Source organism: Folsomia candida, unplaced genomic scaffold, assembly GCF_002217175.1.
Source record: "Folsomia candida strain VU population unplaced genomic scaffold, ASM221717v1 Fcan01_Sc025, whole genome shotgun sequence".
NCBI classification, from domain to species: domain Eukaryota; kingdom Metazoa; phylum Arthropoda; class Collembola; order Entomobryomorpha; family Isotomidae; genus Folsomia; species Folsomia candida.
Window position 1 is genome coordinate 1,388,155 of NW_019091217.1, and position 20,539 is coordinate 1,408,693.

A 20,539-nucleotide genomic window follows, 5' to 3' on the forward strand; every position below is an offset into this window, starting at 1 on the left:
TATTAACATGCCTCACTCAAGTTCACAGATACATAGCCTCAGCACAACTTGATTCAGCAGGATGACATTAGAATCTCACGAATCTCCTCAGCTGACTTGACTCCCATGACTCATTGAAACAACTCATTTTGCAATGTTTAGATCAACTTGTAAATAACTATTTTGCGGAGATATAATAATACTACAAAAGTACACAAATAACCACCTCTCTATAATTATGTGAATCTGTCTGAATTATTATTGTTGAAGTTTTTAGTACTACTGGAAAGTAATACATTGGGCAAAGTTGAACATGTGGTGTGTGAGACTGTGAGGTGTTAGATTATAGCAATGAGTGACAATTAATTAGGGAAACGACTTTTGACTCTGCTGGATTTGGAAATTAATAAAACTTACATTGCACAAAAAAGGGACGATGGGGCTGTCCAACATCCTCCTCTTGAGTCAGTTGACGGGTCATATTGTGACTCTTATCCTCTCCCTCTGTATCACCATCCCTATGTCCATCCACGAAGACGACTTCCGGTATTTATTCACCCAAGCAATTGTTTTAAGAACGATCATATATCATATAACGATTTTATTTAACTGTCACCTTGTTGGATACAGAGGTTATTGTCTCCTCTTCTCGGTCGGAGAATGGCAAGAGACGGATGGTCAGTTCAAGGTGGACTGGGCGTCTCAGGGATTTTGTAACTACACCATTTTCGTTGGCGTTTTCCTCTTTGTCGTCTCAGCCGTCCAAGTGTATCGACTCAGCCTCCTCCTCTACCGGGGACAAGATTCGTCCTTCGTGTCTGCATTCATTGATGTCGTCGCGTCCGCCCTCCTCGCCTGTCTAACCATCATTGCCGCACTCATGATCACGCTCGGATTCGACTTTTGGTGTAAATCCATTACGAAAAGATTCGAAACGTGAGAAACTCGATTGTACATAATTCCATGAGCAGCTCATGATAAGCTGTTGTTGGTTTTAATTGGTTATGCTATGCATGGTATACATTTAAAGACGACTCTAATTCAATTTGCTTTTGACTTTGGTTGGTTTGTTAGGTGTGGAGATGCGCAGGACAACGATATTGACAAGAAGGATGGGATTGACACGTCATCTTTCTACATCCAGATGGGAGTGGCACAATTTGGAGCGTGGGCCTCTTGGGCGACGTCTGTGGGTCTGCTCGTATTTGCCACTCTGAAGTTGTGGCGTTATCATCAGGAGGAGAACATGCGGGTGAGCATGGCCATCGCAAGAGAAAGGCTGATCAAAAATGCGTGCTCCGTAGGGGGCGGTCCCTCCTCCTCCTCGTCGTCCGCAGGCCCAGCTTCAAATGGCAGAGGGGGTGGAGGTGATGCCAACAAAAATGCTGGAGCTGCTGGTAAAAGAGGAGGAAATGACCCCGCTATTCATAGCATTTAGTTATTTGGTAGTATGGTAAAGTGTAAAGTGAGTTTATAACAATCGAAGACAGAGATTAGTGTTAAGAATAAGAATAATGCTCTCAAAACGAAACACTTGTTGACAATTTCTTGTACTTTTGGGGATGGAGTGTATTTTCTTACATAAGTGCTTATATATAAATAGCCATGTCTTCTATATTACCCGTTAAAATTAACTTGTTATGTCTATCAGTATCAATAATCGTTGTCATTTTAACGACGAATCACAACTACGGTTAATAAAAAATAAAATCAGGATGATGTCAGTTGCTTACAATGACAATGAGGCACCGCGATGCGCAAAAATAAATCATACAATGAAGTAATTTTTGTTCAAAGTTGTAGCGTTTTTAATTTCCAAGTTTTACAAGAAGTTTTGAGCACAAAAACAAAACAGGTTGTAAGACAATCTTTATCAGCGACATACATAGCAATAAATAGGCAGACAGTTTTTTAGGCACGATATATATGCATATATTCATTTCTGGTAAAAGATATTTCCGTAATGCGGCACATAAATAACAAATAGTGCACGTTTTGTCATTTCAAATTTGAAGAATACGTACTGATTTTTGTTGAGTTATTAAAATCAGACAGGCATGCACATCAAGTTCACAACGTCATAAAAGCCGTACATGAATTATTTTGGTGATATTCATAACGATAATTATAGTCAAGTTCATGAGGATATGTCGACAGTATGTAAAAGTAGAGAGGAGAAAAGTGATGTGGTGATGATATGGGATTTATCAAGAACACACTTTGGCGTGGGTTTCTATATTTTGCTTTCCATGATACGATTGCTTTCATTTTCCTAAAATATTTTTAAAATTATCGGTTATAATCAATAGTTATAATCAATATGCCTATTTTTTGACTAATCAGCCACAAATATCTTGACTGAGTGGCACACATTACATAATACGTAAAATAAATATGTATACTATGCATAACAGTAGCAATATCAAGTAGCAATATGAGTAAATAAATTATAGTTGAACCAACTGCATATATTATAGTGAAGTGTATAAAAAATAGGGTGGTTTTGTTGGCATAATTTAAACATCATCATCGCATACATTTATAAATTAATACTTTTTTTATACCAGAATATCATGATGACAATTCCACCTTGGTCTATAACCAGGAAACATTGAAACATGCAATAGCAGTTTGTATACATATATAAATACGTAGTGTGTGTCCATTCGCTGCGTATAGCATTCATGCTTAGGTATATTTAAAGAAACTAGTTAACATAATGATGAATGAATAAGTATTAATAGCATCACCAGCAGCTAAATAATTAGCGTGTCGTATAGTAATTATCATAAGTATTTGTTCCTTTTGTATTGTTTTGTGTTCATGGTTCAGTGGGCAGTATACGGTGTGCATCCACTGCTATCCTGGTCCCTGAGGAGTCACTCAGACAGAGGTTTCTGAAGATAATCGCAGGGTGAACTTGTTGCTCTTTGGGTCGACCACTTGCTCCATGAGGTTGAAATGTGGGAGTGGGGTGGCGGAGACGAGGAGGCTCACATCGCCCGACTTTAGCAGAAATTGGCTGTCCCTTCCCAAGGATCTGGAAACCGAGTGGTCGCTCACCAACGCCCAGGACGAGACGCTCCCTTCCCGAGAACCCTGTTCACACAACGGATTGAGTAAAATATAGAAATCTATCACGTACATACGAGGTAATGGTAGTTTTTATTTTCCTCTAATGGGCCGCAAATTGGGATGGATTAGAGAGGGGCAAAAGGGCGCAATTAAGAAAACCAGATTTATGATTGTATTGTGTTTGCTTCTTCAATAATTGATTTATATCATGCTCCATGAGCGGGTTGGCCGGTAAATAAATGGTGTCGTGGTGTGGTCATTATATTCCCTGGTGTGAGTGTGATATGATTAATTGCTTCACTTTCGCATGAATAGTACAGAGGACATGAAAGAGCAGATCGAGATATATGTAGTATTTAGAAAGAAGGAGACGCGATGCTGCTACCACAACCACGAGTGCCCTGTACCAGTCTCATCACAATGCATGTAAAAGTCGTTGGGCCATAACTCTTGACCAAAACTTGATCTGACAATTAAACCACCACTAAAAAGTTATCCATCTGGACCGAGTGGACATTGGAATGAAGTATTGCAGCAAAATAAATAAATCTTTAATCAGAATTTCTTTCAAACAATTAGCAATTAATCGATTTATAAATGTGATAAGGATGGATTGGAATTTCATTTCATGATGAGGTGAGTGCTAATCCCTGTCAGTCAGCCCAGCTCAGCCCTCAGAAGAAATGGTGTCCTTGTATTAATAGTTTAAAAGGCTTAAACAACGAGCTTGCAAATCGACCGGCCGGCTTTTTGGACGGATTCAGTGAATACGTATGTATACGATCCTCTGATTGGCACACTTAAAATCTTTGACGGAACAGAGTTGGCGTTAATAGATGAACAAGCCACGATCTGGGGTGCTAATTGCTCATTCCGCACCAAAACCAAACCAATTATTGGCATCATCGTCATCGTATGTGGGGGAAAAAGTGGGGAAACTTGATTGAATATAAGATTGACTGAAACTAAAGTTATTGATGGATTTTCTCTGGAGTTGTATTTTTTAGGCTCTTTTGCTGTAATTACTTTCCCACGACCCACGGAATATCGAATACGAGTCTGTCTGTACCTGAAGGACGGGTTGGTAGGATAAGTATCGGTCAAGAAATGATCTCGGAGCAAGCCCCAGCCGAAGACAGGTGGCCAGGTGGGTGAGGACAGAGTCCGCCGTGTGCCAAGGTTGCTGCAAAAAAACAAGAGGTCAACTAAATTGGAACATTTTGTGGTGATGAACTATGGCATCGGCTGGAATGCGTGCACTCATGACTGCACGAGGTTCTAGGCCGACCTATTTACACATACCTGCCGTGTCACGCGGAGGTATTTCTGCAGTGGGCGTGCCAGGGATGGAAACACCGCTGCAGCTGCTTCTCCCGCATCCAAAGGGACGGCTGGACCTTAACATGATGCAAATTGTAATACCAATGCTATTCCCATGTGTATTTATGTAAGTGTGTAAAGCAGTGCTCGTGTCGGGATACCTTGTTCGTCCTGCAACCTCCGAATGTGGGTGAAGGCCTCCTCCGTGGCAGCGACGAGCCTCGCCCTCCTCTTCCTCACTCTCCGGTCGTACTCGTGCTCCTCGTAGAAGCGCTCATTGTGGGAGGCGGCTCGGCGCGAGAGGCGACTTCCTGACGTGGGTGCAAATGTGGAGGAGTCAAAGTCGTAGAACTTGAAGGAGGGGGCGGAGGAGATGGCGGATGAGGGATGGCGCTTCCGCAGCAGGGGCAATCTCTCCAGGTGGGGGTTGTAAGCTGGAAACTCGGCGTAGTAGCGTTGCAGTACCCACACCGCTGCACGCTGTATGCTCAGACTCCCGACCACCCAGGACGCCTGAAAGGAGTAAAAGCCTCAATGTCTAATGTGTGCGAGGCATCGACGATAAGCTATTGCTAAAAATGCAAGTGGACTTACCGACACCCCGTCGGGAGATCGAAGCACGGTGATCTGGAAGAAATTGCAACATTCTTTTATACCGTACATACAGTCCATTTATGTACGTATCATTATGTAAACATATTTGGATGAATAAATGTGCCGGTGTAGTTTGGCAAACATAAAATTCACGTCGAATTATTTTGTGCACAATAATTGGTCAGACTGATTTACCTGGAACTGTGGTGACAGGTGACGAACTTCTGTGAGCAAAACGCCGAGGTAGTGAATGGCAAGGAGGGCTAAAAAACGTGTAAAGTCATGTAACTGATAATTGCTGAAGGATTTTCTTTATTTGTCGGGATATTTAGTGACGATAGAATTATTTGTAATAAAATAAAAGTGACATGCATCGTACCATCGGCTAAACCTCCAGCAAAGGCAGTTGCACCCACGATCGAAAGGTCACCTTCTTCCTCAGCCCTCACCTGTTGAATGGTGCACAAAAAACGGGGCGTCATTGACAATATAGAAATATGTGCATGACAAGCAGTTGAATTAGATAGGCAAAAAGTGTCGAGTTATGTGGAGGTAGATATTAAGTCATAAAAGTTTAATTGTGGAAAACTTTTCTTCTGTTTAATGGAGGATAATTATACGTCATAAACTTGGGTTTAAATTCAAGTCACACAAGAAGCACAGTTTTCCGTCATGATTCTTTCATACAGCAACATTTTTTCCTGGTTAATATTTTCTTATGTGTATGACAGCTTCACGTCAAAAAATCCTGGGGCATTAAACAGATACTCGAGAAAATAAATGACAAAAACAAGAGTTTTCGAAGCTGAGAGACAGTTGGGGAGCACCGTACAGTAAGAATTATTGGATTTCGCAGTGCAAATATGACCTCATCATCAACCATTTCGCATAGTGCTCACCCAGTAGAAGAGCCAGAATGAGAAGGCGGCGAGGAAGGCGAGGAGGAGGGCGATGGCGCGGAAGAAGAAGATTCGTGGCATTGTTGCAGGGGAACCCTTCCAGAATATCGCCCAGACTGCGCCAAAGAGGGCGATGAGTTTGACGGCGAGCGTGAGGAGGAGGGCGTGGCACTCGGGTCCACATTCCCGACTTAGAGCTGTTCCCCTGGAGGAGGACGCCGGGGGCCAGCCGATCCTGTGACCTACGACCATGAGGATGGGTGAGGCCACTGCCATCACGACCACTCCAGCCCCCATCACGCTCCCCAAATATCGCTGACACCAGGAAAGGTCATCGTTGCCAGAGTTGTCGTCCGTGACTATGGTGGCCCACTTGACGGAGGAGTGGTTGCCCCCATTGCCCACGGGGGAGTTGGACCGATCCGAGGTGTTTCCGGTCACAGCCGTAGCAGTGTCTCTCCATTCGTCCTCCTGAAACACATTCAACCAGTTAAACCCATGCCATGAAATCAATTCATATAACTTTGTTACAAAAATGCGCTGCCAATCGAAATATATACAAAATTAATAATAATGAAGTCATCCTCTTGGCACCTATCTATCTATCTGGATACACACAATATGTGTCCAAGTGCACATGTAGACAGTCGAATGTACCCAACAGTTCATGTCACTGTTCTAATTCTAATCTGTGGACGGGATCGTCTTTATGACACGCAAACAATAAATAACGTGAAATAGCAGAACTAAACTAATAATCATAATTGGCAAAAAGTAAACTGAGCCAATTTGCCAGTTTCGTTGCTGCCGAGATTCTGCCGAGATTGGTTATAATGTGGCACTGCCCATGGCCAGCCCTGTCGTGTCATGTCAGCAACAACTTTTCGGAAAGAGCTGTCAATTGCTGGGCATGTCGGCATGGCGTGGCGTGATGAGATGAGTGACAGCTCAAACATTGGAACTAGTGGTCGTTTTTAGTAGCATGGCGCTTGCTTCTTTGCTATTGACTACTTGATATTACTGGACATGTAATCTCGCTGCCGTCATGCAATGCAATGCAGAGTTGAGAATCTGAGAAATGGGATAAATTGCGGGGGTGCAAATAACATTTCGACGTAATGATCAACCGATGATCCCTTCACGTCGTAATTGGCAGAATATAATAGCAAGAGTTTAGTGGGAGCAGTGGATGCGTAAAAAGTGGTTCACCTAGCATGCCCTCAAATTAAGAGAGCCCACAGAGAACTGCCGACCGACCCGGCACTTGACACGAAACACCACCTCCACCAGCACTATTACGACCACAACAATAGAAAAATATAGGCTCCTGGTTGTATGCGTAAACTGACGACAATGCACCGAGTAAATTATTCCTGTGCGTATGCTAAAAACTCAAGAAACTGGTATCTGTAGCCTTCAAGCGAGGGCTAAAACCATGATCTTCAACTATAAATACGTGCTGTTACCTGGGGTAGGATTTGAACCTCGATGACCTCGTGCGGGGGACGGTTGGCTTCTGGTGAGTCCATCAGACCGTCCGAACCATGACAGCTTTCTGGTGTTTCCAGTAGCGGCTCCTCCCTCCGAGAGTTCCGACCAGATCGACTGCAAAATATCATATAAATACATTTAGATTGTAACGTTCACTGTAAGCAGGAGAGATTGAGAGAGAGAACGACTGTCACCATAATTAAGTATTATTGCCACCACGCCATCATCACCTACAATCGTCATCATCATCATCATCATCTCGAGCTTATTTCAGTACATACCACACGCAGCCAAATCGCAGCACTTTAATGTTGTTGTCCTCTTAATATTGCTACTTGTGTAGACTTGCTAAAACTTTGTAATTTCCGTCCCTGTCACATCTCGCAGTCTGCATCTTTACATGCAGACGTCCACCTGCCTACCTGCAATTCTCGGAGACAAATGTTGATGAGACTGAATGAGACGTTTTTGCACCACTCCATCACTGCCAAGCCACAAAGACGCTGCAGAAAGGGAGAGATACTACAAAACTCCATCATCAGCAGTCAAGTTCAGTGTCGCAGAGAGAGAGATGACAAAATTAAATTGGATCGAGCATCAAAAAACTCACATGCACACAGTTTGTCGTACTCTTTTTCATATCATGCACTATTGCAATTAGCAAAAGACACGAAACGCAAAATACTTTCAGCCCAAGAACAAGACAAGAATGTGTCTCAAGACAAAGATGATGAATTATTACTCTTCGTCTTCTTTCTTGTCTCGTCAACGTGACACATTTGCTTTCATCTACGAGACATGCTCACACGCACTGAAGAAGGGCTTGGAGAGGAGAAGGAATCAGAATATTTTCCTTCCCACCAGACAATTTTCCACCTGCACTTGAGGTCACCGAGATAAACGGAGGGAGTAAAAATAAAAGAATAGGAGGCGACCATGTCGAGGACTGTGCTGCCCAATCTCAAAAATATGCACCACCACATTTATTCTTTCTTGGAGCATTATATCAATATTTCTCCAGAGTCATGGGAAATTCTTGCATGCATTCATACACGAAGAGACAGTGGCATTCTATCGGCCATATGGCACTGTTTAATTTGAACCTGCTATAATAGTACAGTATACGTACATATGTAAATAATGTAAAAGAAATAATGATAAAGATGACGATGGTGGTGGAAGGAATCTCATTGTTCGTGGTCAGACAAGTAGCAGGACGGCAAAAAATGGTCCACGACGAGAGATGTAGATACATTGTTGTAGACTACGTGCTCACCTGTGGTTGTTGTGTGACCTGTGGTGTTGGGGTCTGAGGTGATGGGGTCGATTTCCGGGGAGGGAGACGACGCTGCCGTTGGGGTTGAGGGTGAGTCTCCCCCCGCGGGACCGGGAGCTCAGTTCGGAGAAGCCGCTCTTCAAGGACTCGGTGTCCATGTTGTTGGTGGTGGCCGCGTTGGTGGCAGTGTGCATGGGCCACCCCACCTGCAAATACACAAGTCAAGTCAATTCACACAACAACAATCAATACATCGTCAGCATTATCAAACACACGAATGACAGTGCATTGCTTCGAGAGAGATATGTGTACAACTAGTTTACTGCACTCTGCATGCGTATACGGACGGATGGATGGAGATGGTTAAATGTCGTTGATTTATTGCTATCTCTCGGAAAGATCTCTGAATAGCTGCAGCCAACGACGGCTTACTACCGAGAGCACTAACTTGACCAACTATTACACTTACAACTGCCTCAAGACCATATGTACATACGTATGCACATACTTGTACATATTCAGCGGGTGGACGGTAGCGAGGACATTTTTACGAGTTTGCTTTCTGGAAAACGAGTTGTCTCCACAATGACACCGCTCTCGCCCATTAAGCAAACTCTCACTCGCATATGCATGTACTGCTGAACAAGTCGACTCCCATTAGTAAGTCTTTAAATGCTTATCAGCAACAATGACACCAAACCACCCGTTTTTCGGAAGGTTTTTCTTCCAGCTTGGCATGTGTGATGTGATCCATATGCAACTATGCATGTCCCCACCGTCATGGCGTCACATTACGGCCACCACAACTCTAGCTCATAAGTATATGTATGTGGGTGTAGAAAATGATATCGGGTTACGGAAAATTTGTCGAAATAATCAACACCAAGCGTATCGTATCGAATGTCCCCTCAAGGGATGGACGGAACGCAGCGTGATGATGGAAACAAGATCCACGAGCCAGGGAATGAATGGTCGTGATAACTCTTTCAGAACTTGAGCCCCGAAGGGCAGTCAATATGTCATTCCGACGACCAAGAAGACGACCAAGAAGAGGAAGATGATGATTATGATGATGAGGTCAGTCCGACAAAATTTCGCTGAACAATACTCCCCACATTTGTACCTCTGGCTTTGGCATTTGGCTGCCCATCCATCAAACATTTGATGCGCCTCGGCAAAAGCAGCGGGACTGAAAGGACGCTCTTCTAATAACATGATGTAGTGGTTACTCAAACTGTGAAATTTTGAGTAAACTGATGGTCGACTCGAGGAGAGAAAGAAGGAACAGGTTTTTGCTCACACACATTTTCATTTCGTGTGTATTGCAGTTTATGTACGACTCTGAGATGAGTGAGAGGTCACTGGCTGGACGACCAACAACTCAGACCTGAATAGTCAGAGCTAAATATCAGTCGGAGCTGTGATGGTGTGGACACAAAAACTTTCCCAGCGCAGCCAAAGGATGATGAAGCGTCGGTTAGGTCGTCGGTGAAGAAGCCTCAGCAAAAGTGGATTGGATTTAAATGCTCCTCCTCCTCTAATACGCAATGCTCTCCTTTGTTTCAACCAAACCAAACCACCAACCAAGTCGCCTCAACTGCAGAGTTAAGAGCAGAGGACACGGGAGCAGCTTTTATGGCGTAAATTAATGTAGCAGGTAATGGGACGAGGACGAACGGACTTCTTTTTACCTGAAAAAAAGACAAACATCCCCTTCTCATTAGCTCCTCAGCGGATTAGATTAGAAGCTATGTTCCACTTCATTCGCACACTCAGCCTCCATCTATGTTCTGCATTCACGCTGCTGCTGCTGGTGGTGGTGGTGGTGGGGGTGTGGATAATCAACTGATTAAATTAGAGGGTCAACTTCAAAACCGCACTTTTTGTGGGAAAATGCAATAAATCAGAGAGAGGAGAGAGCTGTCCCCAGAGGGGAATGTACATACTCTGTGCAGCACTTGATGTACAACCAATCCATGCAAATCCATCCATATTTACATCATTATGCGGGCATCATCATCATTCTCATCCGTAAAATGATGTGTAATAAAGCCAGATATTCCGTCTAAAAAATTCCTGTATTAAATTTCCATCCAATTCTCACCACAAAACCCAATCCGTTCTGAAATCAGATTACAATTGCTCCGCTTCTCTCTCTCTCCTTGATTTCTTTTGCTCTTGAAATTATGCACACATCACTTTCCGCTTGATTTCATTCATATTATGTTTTCCCATCAACAAGGGTTAAGCACAACGTTAAGCCTGTTCCAGTTGCAGTGAAATTTGCAAGCTAACGGGCAACAAGATTGGGGGAGTGGTGAGACACGGTATTGTTTTCCCAAGAGTGGATAGTCTTGTCACTGGCAAATGAACATGAACACGTTATTATGTGAAATGAGATGCTCCCAACCAGAATATAACGACAGGGTGACAACGTAATCCAGCGTAATTTGGGATTAGATGACAACGACAAGAAGAACAACTACCCGATACCCCCGGGGACAACAAGCCACAGAAACTTGACACCCATCACGCAGCAACAGCAGCCATGTAAAAAATGTGTTTTTAATCTTTTTCTTTATCACTCTGACAAATCAACAAGTCAGCGAGGAACAAGTTGGTAAAAGCAAATACGGAGGAGCAAGTAAATAAATATATGCACATACAAGTGCCATCAAAGGAAAAGTTGCGACTTGAGACGAGGAGGCACAATAAGTTTGTGTATATGTACATACGACGAGCTATGCAGGAGAAGTGACTTATGAAGTGGTTACAAGAACTCCTTCGACATCATTGTACGAAATCTCAACTTGGCGACTATGGATTGGGTGCTTGATCAGGTGCTTATGGGATTTACTCTCATCAAGATCATCGGAACATCAAATCCTTGTATGTGCTTTTATGCTGCCACAATTCCGCTCTCTCGACTCGGCTACTTTTAATCTTTCTTCCCACCATTTGCATATATATATATTGCATGCAAGTATAATAAATATGGATAACATGGAATTGGAGGAATGTCGTCGTCATCTCTCTGCCATTCTTGAATTTTATTATTTGCAGTCCTAAGTGGCAAGGTGTGTTGTTTAGTGGCGCTATTACGCCGTACAGTTATTGGTTTGGATTCTTATGGTTCGGTTTGTGGGAAAGAATGGCTTTTTCTCATTTTTAATCAAATTTCTTCTCGTGCACTAACCCCATCAGGCAGGCAGCAACCAACAACAGTGCTGCTAATGTGCTGATGCTCTCATCAGAAGATATCAGAATGATCACGCTATAAAGAATAAGGAACAAAAATGTTTGCGGTCTGCTGCTCTGGTCGATTTGTTCGTAGCAGTGACTGAATATGCACTTGAAGAGTTGAATAATTTGATTGGGAATTTGATGCAAGCAATTGTGGAGTTAGTTAAATGTTCGCATATAGTGAGGCCAATCAATTTGGTGGGATTCATCATAACTCTGCTGGCGAGAGGAGTCGTGGTGGGACGGATAAGAGAAAAAGAGCCAATAAATGTCACCCCTAATTGGATAACCACCAGAAAACCGGGAGCAGCACAGAAAAGGATTGGACTCTAAATCGTAAAATCTTTCCACGCAATTTTACAAAACTTGGTCCAAACACCCACCAGCCATTTTTGTACCATAGTCATCCACACACTGGACATTGATATTTCAGCGCATCCATTCCAGGTGCCACACGATCGGGAGCGATTGTCAACTTATTTATTATTTCTGCTCTATTCGCATGCATTTCCTCCAACAAATTGTGTTTGAGGAAGAAAATCAAACTGAAATATGTAAAACTTGCAGAATGTGTACATCTCTGTCTCTCTCTGTCTGTTCGAGTCATCGCCCTCTTTCCGGCGTCTTGGTCTCTCTCTTGCGGTGGTGGTGGTGGGGACGAAAATAGTGTTTGATTGAAAGTGCTAATGGAGATGTTTGCCTTTGTGAGGAAGCCAAAAACCAGGAGAGCTTCACAATGGGAAAGTGCAACTTCACTCCACATTCACAATTTTACAGCCATCTCATCATCATTCGCAGCAGAAATTCACAGCAGAAGAGGAATACAGTGGTGCCAGGAGATTTTTCAATCCTCGTTTCTTCCTACCCACCACTCGCCAAAAAGCTAACACTTGTCTCTTTTTTATTCAAACCCATCTCATCATTGCTCACTCACACCAAATCTCGATTCAGAATAATCTCTCACATTCCATCTTTCTCATTTGCTAATAGAACAACTTGCGGTTCTCTGTTGTGCGAGTGAGTGAAAATTAAACATGTTATGAAATCAAAGGAGCATTTTACCAGCACAACGACATGTTCATGACTTTACACATAAAGAATGGTGCCACATGTGAATGGTGGTATTATTGGCGATGGAAAAGAGGTGACACTCATATGTGTTTGATGCTAATAATGCTCATTTGATTCTCGAGCTACAAATAAGTATGGAACGGCATGAAGTGATTATGGCTAATTGATCATTGATGCAGATCCAATCCAATCAATCAGTCGGTTGACACCTGGCGCAGGTTTGCCTTGGCTGCAATTATGCCTGATCGCCATCCTCCCCTCCACGCGCCACTGCCCCACCCAACCAACCAGCAATTAGTCATCCCCTGCCCTCCCCCTCCCCAAACCAAAGAGCGCACAACCGTGATTCCTTTGTCCCCGTGAAAGAAAAAGAGAGAGAGAGAGCTCATGTAACTATTCAGAGAGGAGCAAATTAATTCGAAGATGAGCACCAAAAAAGCAACCATTTCATCTCATCCTGACTTGTTCACAGAACCGGAAACAAACAGCACTAAAGAAAAGCTCACTGGCCATTATTCCTCCTTCGGATGCACAAGAAGCATGTATTTTTCATCTCATCACCCTCGTCCATGAGACTGCATGAGCTCAACTCGAGTTTTGAATAGAGTCATTTTGAATGAAAATAAAATACATAATTGCCAATTCCCATCGCACAACACCACCAATAATTCAACGCTATGAGCAGCATTCACCTCTCTCTCTTTGTACTCCTTCCTAAATATTAATTATCCAAATTGAGTTGTACATTAAACATTTCTACATGCAACACAACACGCTCGTCGTCGCCGTCGTTGTGACTCCGCAGGTCGGAAAGAGAGCATAATAAGAAATCATGAGCCGAGTGTTGCCGAATTCAAAACAGCACCCCCACATTATTTCATACTTTACGAAACAACAGTGTTTGAAGAGCTGCCGATGGACCAAAGTGCTTGTCCAAGTAAGTAGTGACCACTTATGAATAATACTTTGTTAGTCGTAATGACACGGTGATGGTGGGAATTAAATTTATTAACCAAATAATAGCAGTTCCTCCTCAGCACCACTCCTCCTTACTTGGCATTTTAGCTAGCGGATAGAAGAACCGTATTTCTTATTTTCATCAGTCTTCAAAGTATACAACAAAGCACACAAAACAAACAAGGCTCCTTGCACGCTATTCACGGTCCGATTTTTTGAAATGTCTTTTTTTTATTTTTGCGTGGCTGTTTCTCTTTTCGACACTGCGTATGTATTTATTTACTGATATTTACATATGTACACTACTCATCCTAGATATGCGTCCGATTTTCTGCTGAGCTGCTGCTTCATGGACGGAGCTGATGGGAGCTTTTTGAATGGAATTACGATAACAACTATAACAAGCCCAACTCCTCCCACCAGCGCACCATTACTTTTTACGAGCTTCAACTGTCCATTTCCCAAATACCTATCATCATCAACTTTCTCTCGAACAGATCGTACGTAGGCTCGGACTGTGTTCCCCACGGAATGATGATGATTACATTATGATGACTGGTTTTGCATCATCCCTCGAGTCGTGAGTCAGTCTCTCAATAATCTCAACCAATAATTCCCCGTTTTCCCAGCATGTAAAACAGAATAAATTACAAGTCACAAAAAAAGTATGGAAATAAATTTAATTGATTTTTTCATCTCCTTGTAGAAAATAAATTTTAAGACTAGGATTTTTTGATCCGACGCAAAAATTCAATTTACTTTAAACCGCAGAATTCATTTAATTCCACAATTTTTTGAGATATCGTAATAATTAATGGCGTCGGTCAGCAAGGCATATGTGCGTTGTCGGCCACTTGCGTTGTGTGTAGCACTCTTGTGATTAGCAGAGGTTTACTTTGATTTCATTTGCAAGTCGAGTGTCTGACTGAGGAAGAAGACAGCAAAATAATATTGGTAATCACAACAAACAAGAATAACAATCCTTTGTTGTTTGCTTTGTATCAGAAGCAGGGTCCCAAGAAGTTTCTCATTCGAAACCGCAAATAATTCTGCTCTTATCTCGTCGTAAAGTCTGCGGTGAAATCTTTGATTGCTTTTTTGTGACCCCACACACAGAGAGACAACATGCACATACATACAATCTCTTTGAAGCTTATCTATCCACAGCGTCTGTGTGCCTGTTTGATATTGTGAATGCTATATTCCATGAGAACTCGAGTTCAAGAAATGCAATTAGAACCCCACCACGATTCACATTTGTTTGTCATATAGATAATAAAGGAAGGCGAGGAGGGCCAAATAAATAAAGAGTACGTAAATTGGCTCTTATTTGGTCGTCGTCCACCGCGACCGGCGCAACAAAGGAAGACCAGGAGCAAACTATGCAGCGCCCTTTGATTTCTTAAATTAGGATCAATTAATGTCGTGGTCCACAAAGGTCCCCGTTCCGCCGTCTGTGTGGCCGGCAATAAAACTTTTAAAGTTTTCCGAAAATTGGGAGGAATTTCATTTCATGGCTCAGATTTGATTTCGCCCGAAACGACGGGATTACTTACTCCCCGCACTTCAACTCTGCTAGATACATGTGTGTGAATAATTTGTGAAGCGTGTCGAATTTCGGAGTTTGGGAGTGATTGAATGTCACGCTTGTCGGAGGAGCATCCATCATCACCACCACCACCTGGGAACGCCACGGTTCCGACGTAGGCACGATGCACTGCAGTGATGGTCACATTATGCAGGCATCCAATCCAATCCACAAACAAATTGTGGTGTTGGTGTTGGGAAGAGTTCAGATGATGATGATGCAACGAAAGGTTAAGTTTAATATCATCTCATAATCCCCAAACCTTGGACTTATCTCTAACCGACCGTCGTCGACTGCTATTCAATCTTTTCAGAGATTTCTTCATAATAAAATCAAGAATAAGAAGTAAGAGAAACTGCTCTGGGTGTTTGGTGAGATGGTGTCGAAAGATGCGGAAAGTGAGTAACGCAACGCAACGCAAACGTCATTGTCTTGATTCACATTGTTGTGATTTGAATCCGAATCTATTTGAACACCATCTGGGCCAGCTTTTTGCTGTTGCCTAATCTTTTAAAAATTACAATTTAAACTCCGTCTGCTACAACCTTCTCGTCCGTAGATTAGATGGTTGCTTAGGGTGCTCAGAGTAAGCAGGGACGACCCTTTTGTTCTCCACCACGAGCATCAGTTCACAGTTTAGCGTTTACTTACGCAAGAAAATAAGTGCTCCCTTCTCCACCACCCAAACATTCCAATGTGATCCTGATGAGCCTTTATTGCAGGCCAACCACTCACGCAACACACTCTTTTACAACTCCAGCCTCATATTACGTAGGACACGAAGAAAATGCCTTTCTCATAAAACGAGCTGACCAATTTATACTCCCTCCACCACCACCGCCACCACTAGTAAAGTAAAGTGAAACCGTCAATAATTTTTTGAAAGATCAGCAGAAGCATGGGAGGAATTGTGGGATTTGGCAGGTGGGCAAAGTACATGCCCATCAAGTACAAACTCGTAAACCACCAACGCGAATAAAGGTCCTCCTCCAGGTCCAATAAGCAAAATGTACTTTACGCGTGAGCCAAATTGACTTTTTCTCTTTCTGCAAAAATTAGCATCAAAATCTCGGGATTGTTTCAAAAACCAACTTGACGACAGAAATGGTGACAATGAGGGAATGACAGGAACACTAGTCATAGATATGCATGCGTAAATGGGCTGAGTTGTTCGAAATGAAGGATGCGTTGGTTGTGATTGTGCATTGAATCATGATTCCTTTTTCGTGAGTTTTGTCCGTTGGTGTGTATGCTTTCGTGTGGTTGTTGCCTCATCGTATTTTTTGTGGTGAGCCCTTTTTCTTAATTCGGTCCTTTCTCTCCACCGACGGCCGAAGACATGTTCGAGTTCGCGTTCTCGCCTTCGTCGTTCCCACAGAGAGAGAGAGATAGGGATTTCTTAATACTCGTGTAGTCGCCGTAATGTGGATCATAGAGCCCCTGGAGGCCCTGTAAAAGGGGTCTAAAAGGCAGCCACATCCGCTTGCAGGTAATATTCCATTTTATGATGAAACTATCTCATTCCACGCCAACGAACCACCACCACCACCACCACCGTCTTTACCACCATAAGCAAACGGCGATCAACCTGTCGGAAGGAAAAAAGTGGCCACTCCACTATTTCCAAGAAGAACATGTTTCTCCACAACATTGCATCCACAACATGCCCGAATACAATGAGACTCACATTTTATTATGTCTGCTCATCCACCGTCTTCTGCATGCGGAATGTTCCCATATCATAGCAAACGATGGCTCAAAGTGAGGGCAATAACGAGTCGTCGAATAATAAATAATATATTATATGCGACTCACAACTAATGCATGAAGAGAGCCATGCAAGCACTTATATTTCTGCTGCCCAGCTAAATACATTTATATTGCCTCTCATTAATTTGTGGGTTGTTATACAATGGGTGGTGTAAGGGGATGATGACACCAAAATTGCACCACAGCCACAAACAACTGAGTCTGGAAAATGACGAGTAAAATGCATACTTTATACTTGTACATACATCGTGTTGGGACAGAAAAAAGTCGATAATATAAAAGTTAAGCCGGTAAGTGGTTAGATTTTTGCCTTGATTTGGTTTGGTCAGCTAGTCTTGGGATTAGTTGGGTCGGATTAGTTTAATCCCTTGGTCACAATACAATTTGGACATTATATGTATTGCGTGGTCGAGTCCGACCACGGGACAGAGCAGGAAGAGAGATGAATAAGAGAACTTATGAAAAGCTCATCATTAGCCAATCCGCATTATTGTACAGATGAATATCCCGTCAAGAAGACGTCGTTTTGGTTCTCACAACAGGAGGAACGACGTATGTAAACTCTCTCTCTGCCCACGGGTATGATACCCGCAAAAAACTGCCACCCACCCAATACTAATGCCCACAATATGTGTGTTTATCTAATCCAGGATCACGTACCGCTCGTTGGCGAAATAACAGCATGCTCATCATCAATCTATCCATCTCAAGGAAAATTGGGAGACGAGGAAAATGCAAATGTCCTACAGTGGAGTCCCTCTGTAAGTGGGGTCTCATTATTAATAAGAGGCAGCATTTATGGCTGCTAATGAACATCTCCCTCCCTCTTATAATATACCGCACGATTAATCAGCACTACCGGCTAAAACTATATGCAGCAGAATACCGCAAATCCATTCGCCAATCTCTCAACAAACGCCTCCATTAATCTTGATTGTTGTAAACTTTTAATTTAACCAGTTGAGTTAAAAACCGAGCCCACCATTTTCTTAGAATACGACGACAAACCCGTCCCACCTTTTTACCTATAAATGTTCTTTTGATTCCCATGCAAAAATTGTGAGCATAAAAATAATTATAATTGCAGATATCTCTCATCGGTAAGTTAAAAAGAGTTTGTTGCATATGAAATGGGATAATTACGGAAAGTAATGGTTTGATGCTGATGATGAGAGCGGTGTACAACAAATGTGTGGATATCATGCAAATTAATCCCTTAATACCATCGTGCACATGTCACCGCAACACAGGCCAGTTTCTTTAATAAGCAGCGTTTAATTTATGGGGATTTCGTTCCTAAGCAGGCAGGCAGGTCAACAATGGATAATTCAATTAAGCGGATTTCTTGTCAGTGTATGTCCACCACACACACGGTGTCCCCTCTCCTAAGACTTCTCCTAATACTGTCACCACCACTCGAGGCTTTTTGTAGTAGAGAGAAAAGAAGGAGAAATAAATGTCACCAAATGTCCACTCTCCGTCTAATCCAAACTACTAAATGTCTCCATAATATGTCAACAATGGTCAAGTATTTACATGGTTGGAGAAGATTGAACGTGTCTCACTCACACAGGATCATGTTACACACTCATTTCGTGGCCAGTTTGCAATTTTATTGCCAATTCTGGTCATGTAATAGACAGCTAAAGTCAGAGTCCATAACGTGGACCTTGTCATACGACTCACCGTGTGAAATGGGCTTCCAATTGCTGCAATTTTTTAAATCCAACCCTTGTCTTGAAAAATGTGTGTGTTTGCAACTCGATCGCGTCGTATCTGTTCGTAGTCTTCTTCTTCTTCTCCTTATCGTCGTCACATCACAACAAGTGCTTGATAATAGCAATAGAAATAATTATCATGATGCTCATTTGCATTCCGTCAGCCTCATGACACCAAATTGAGGTATATTAATAATGAATCCCGTTCCTCCTCGTCATTCTTCTTCTTTGTTGGAACAGTAGGAGCAGAATATTAACAACTTTTGGAAAATGACATCGACAGGAGAACTGCTGCACGCACAACAATCACAAAGTATTAACAACAACAAGAGCAGCAACACCAACAAAGAAATTCTCCGTTATTATTATGATTATGATGAGACTTATTTAAAACATATTAAGACGCTGCTCACAAATTAACACACGACGACAATGAGAAATTTTGCAGAGATATGACTTCCTCATTAACACCACCGACTCATCGTCCACACCACGTTATTATTGTTACACAACCGAACCGAATGAAGATCACAAATATTTAGAGTAGCTCTCGCTCTGTGTAATTAATCCTAATTTCAAGGCAACCCCACTCGTCGTGGTATCGTTGTACTTATAATTTACAACATGCCGGTGCAGAATTTAGGCTTTATCTATATTAAATGTGTCTAGCATTTAATGTACGCTTTTATCCGCTCTCTCATTCGATCCATTGAGTACAATAATTCTTCTTTAAAGAGTAAATACAGCTCGTTAAAATTTCTTTCTTTGTGCGAGATGCAGTTGAGCAAGTTTTATTAGTTGCAGACACGGAGCTCGTATGTACTTATGTAGGAGCAGCCGTGGAGGATATGCAGGGAAAGATATTCAAATCTTCAGAGTCGTCTTCTTTGGCGAAGGTTTGATTGTTGTGAGGCAATCGTAGGATGCAGACGAGTAACAAGCGAAGCACTAGAGTTTTCTTGTCTGCTCTCAACAATGAACTGGTTCTTCTAACTCTCCGACAACTTCTTCACCATCTTCAAATCTTCATCACCCTCCTGAGCACTATATCCTCCTGAGCACTGCATATACATATCCCACCCCACTCCAACCAGCACAAGATCCCGTCTTATTTATTGCATTGTTGGATGGGGGAGCATCATCAAGAACTTGGTGTGTCTGTGATGCGAGCTTTTGGTGAGTAATCAAACCCGGACCCGGGGGCATTCTCACTACAACGTTCATTTCGCCCATACACTCGCGACGAGTGGCATTCGTTTAGACTTGGCAAATATGTGCAAGGAAAGGAATCACTACATCTTCAACGGAAAGCAAATTACATTACATCGATCCAGTGATGGGAAACTTCCTTCCTGTGCCAAAACGCAACGATATTTTCGTAATTTGACGTAGATCAGAAATGCATGCATGCTCCTGCATCAAAGAGAGAGAGAGAGATAGGAGGTGAGAGTTGATTTTTAGAACCATGGATTCAGAAGGCGTCCGTCTCCCCGAACTCCGAATACTCCGAATCCGGAGAGAGAGTTGCACCCTGTTCACTCACCCTCAAAATAATTTG

The 20,539-nt window shown here is 42.6% G+C and overlaps 2 protein-coding genes and 1 long non-coding RNA gene across 3 annotated transcripts; 2 read left to right on the top strand and 1 right to left on the bottom strand.

Annotated features, from left to right (window-relative positions):
- The first annotated feature begins 89 nt into the window (after positions 1-89).
- LOC110859181 (transmembrane protein 179) lies at positions 90-1,763 on the top strand. The gene is made up of 3 exons (XM_022108056.2): positions 90-525; positions 610-915; positions 1,054-1,763. Exons 1-3 carry the CDS (start codon positions 416-418, stop codon positions 1,415-1,417), a joined length of 780 nt encoding a protein of 259 aa, XP_021963748.1. The 5' UTR covers positions 90-415; the 3' UTR covers positions 1,418-1,763.
- Positions 1,761-20,173, bottom strand: LOC110859180 (vang-like protein 2-A). Its single transcript, XM_022108055.2, has 11 exons — positions 18,950-20,173; positions 8,635-8,840; positions 7,334-7,472; positions 5,868-6,338; positions 5,348-5,417; positions 5,164-5,231; positions 4,969-5,001; positions 4,536-4,887; positions 4,357-4,451; positions 4,124-4,237; positions 1,761-3,078 (listed from the first exon to the last, which is right to left on the bottom strand). Exons 2-11 carry the CDS (start codon positions 8,826-8,828, stop codon positions 2,863-2,865), a joined length of 1,752 nt encoding a protein of 583 aa, XP_021963747.1. The 5' UTR covers positions 8,829-8,840; positions 18,950-20,173; the 3' UTR covers positions 1,761-2,862.
- LOC110859183 lies at positions 13,157-14,619 on the top strand. The gene is made up of 3 exons (XR_002548837.2): positions 13,157-13,885; positions 13,972-14,110; positions 14,221-14,619. It is a non-coding gene; the product is annotated as an uncharacterized LOC110859183 (long non-coding RNA).
- Positions 20,174-20,539: the final 366 nt, after the last annotated feature.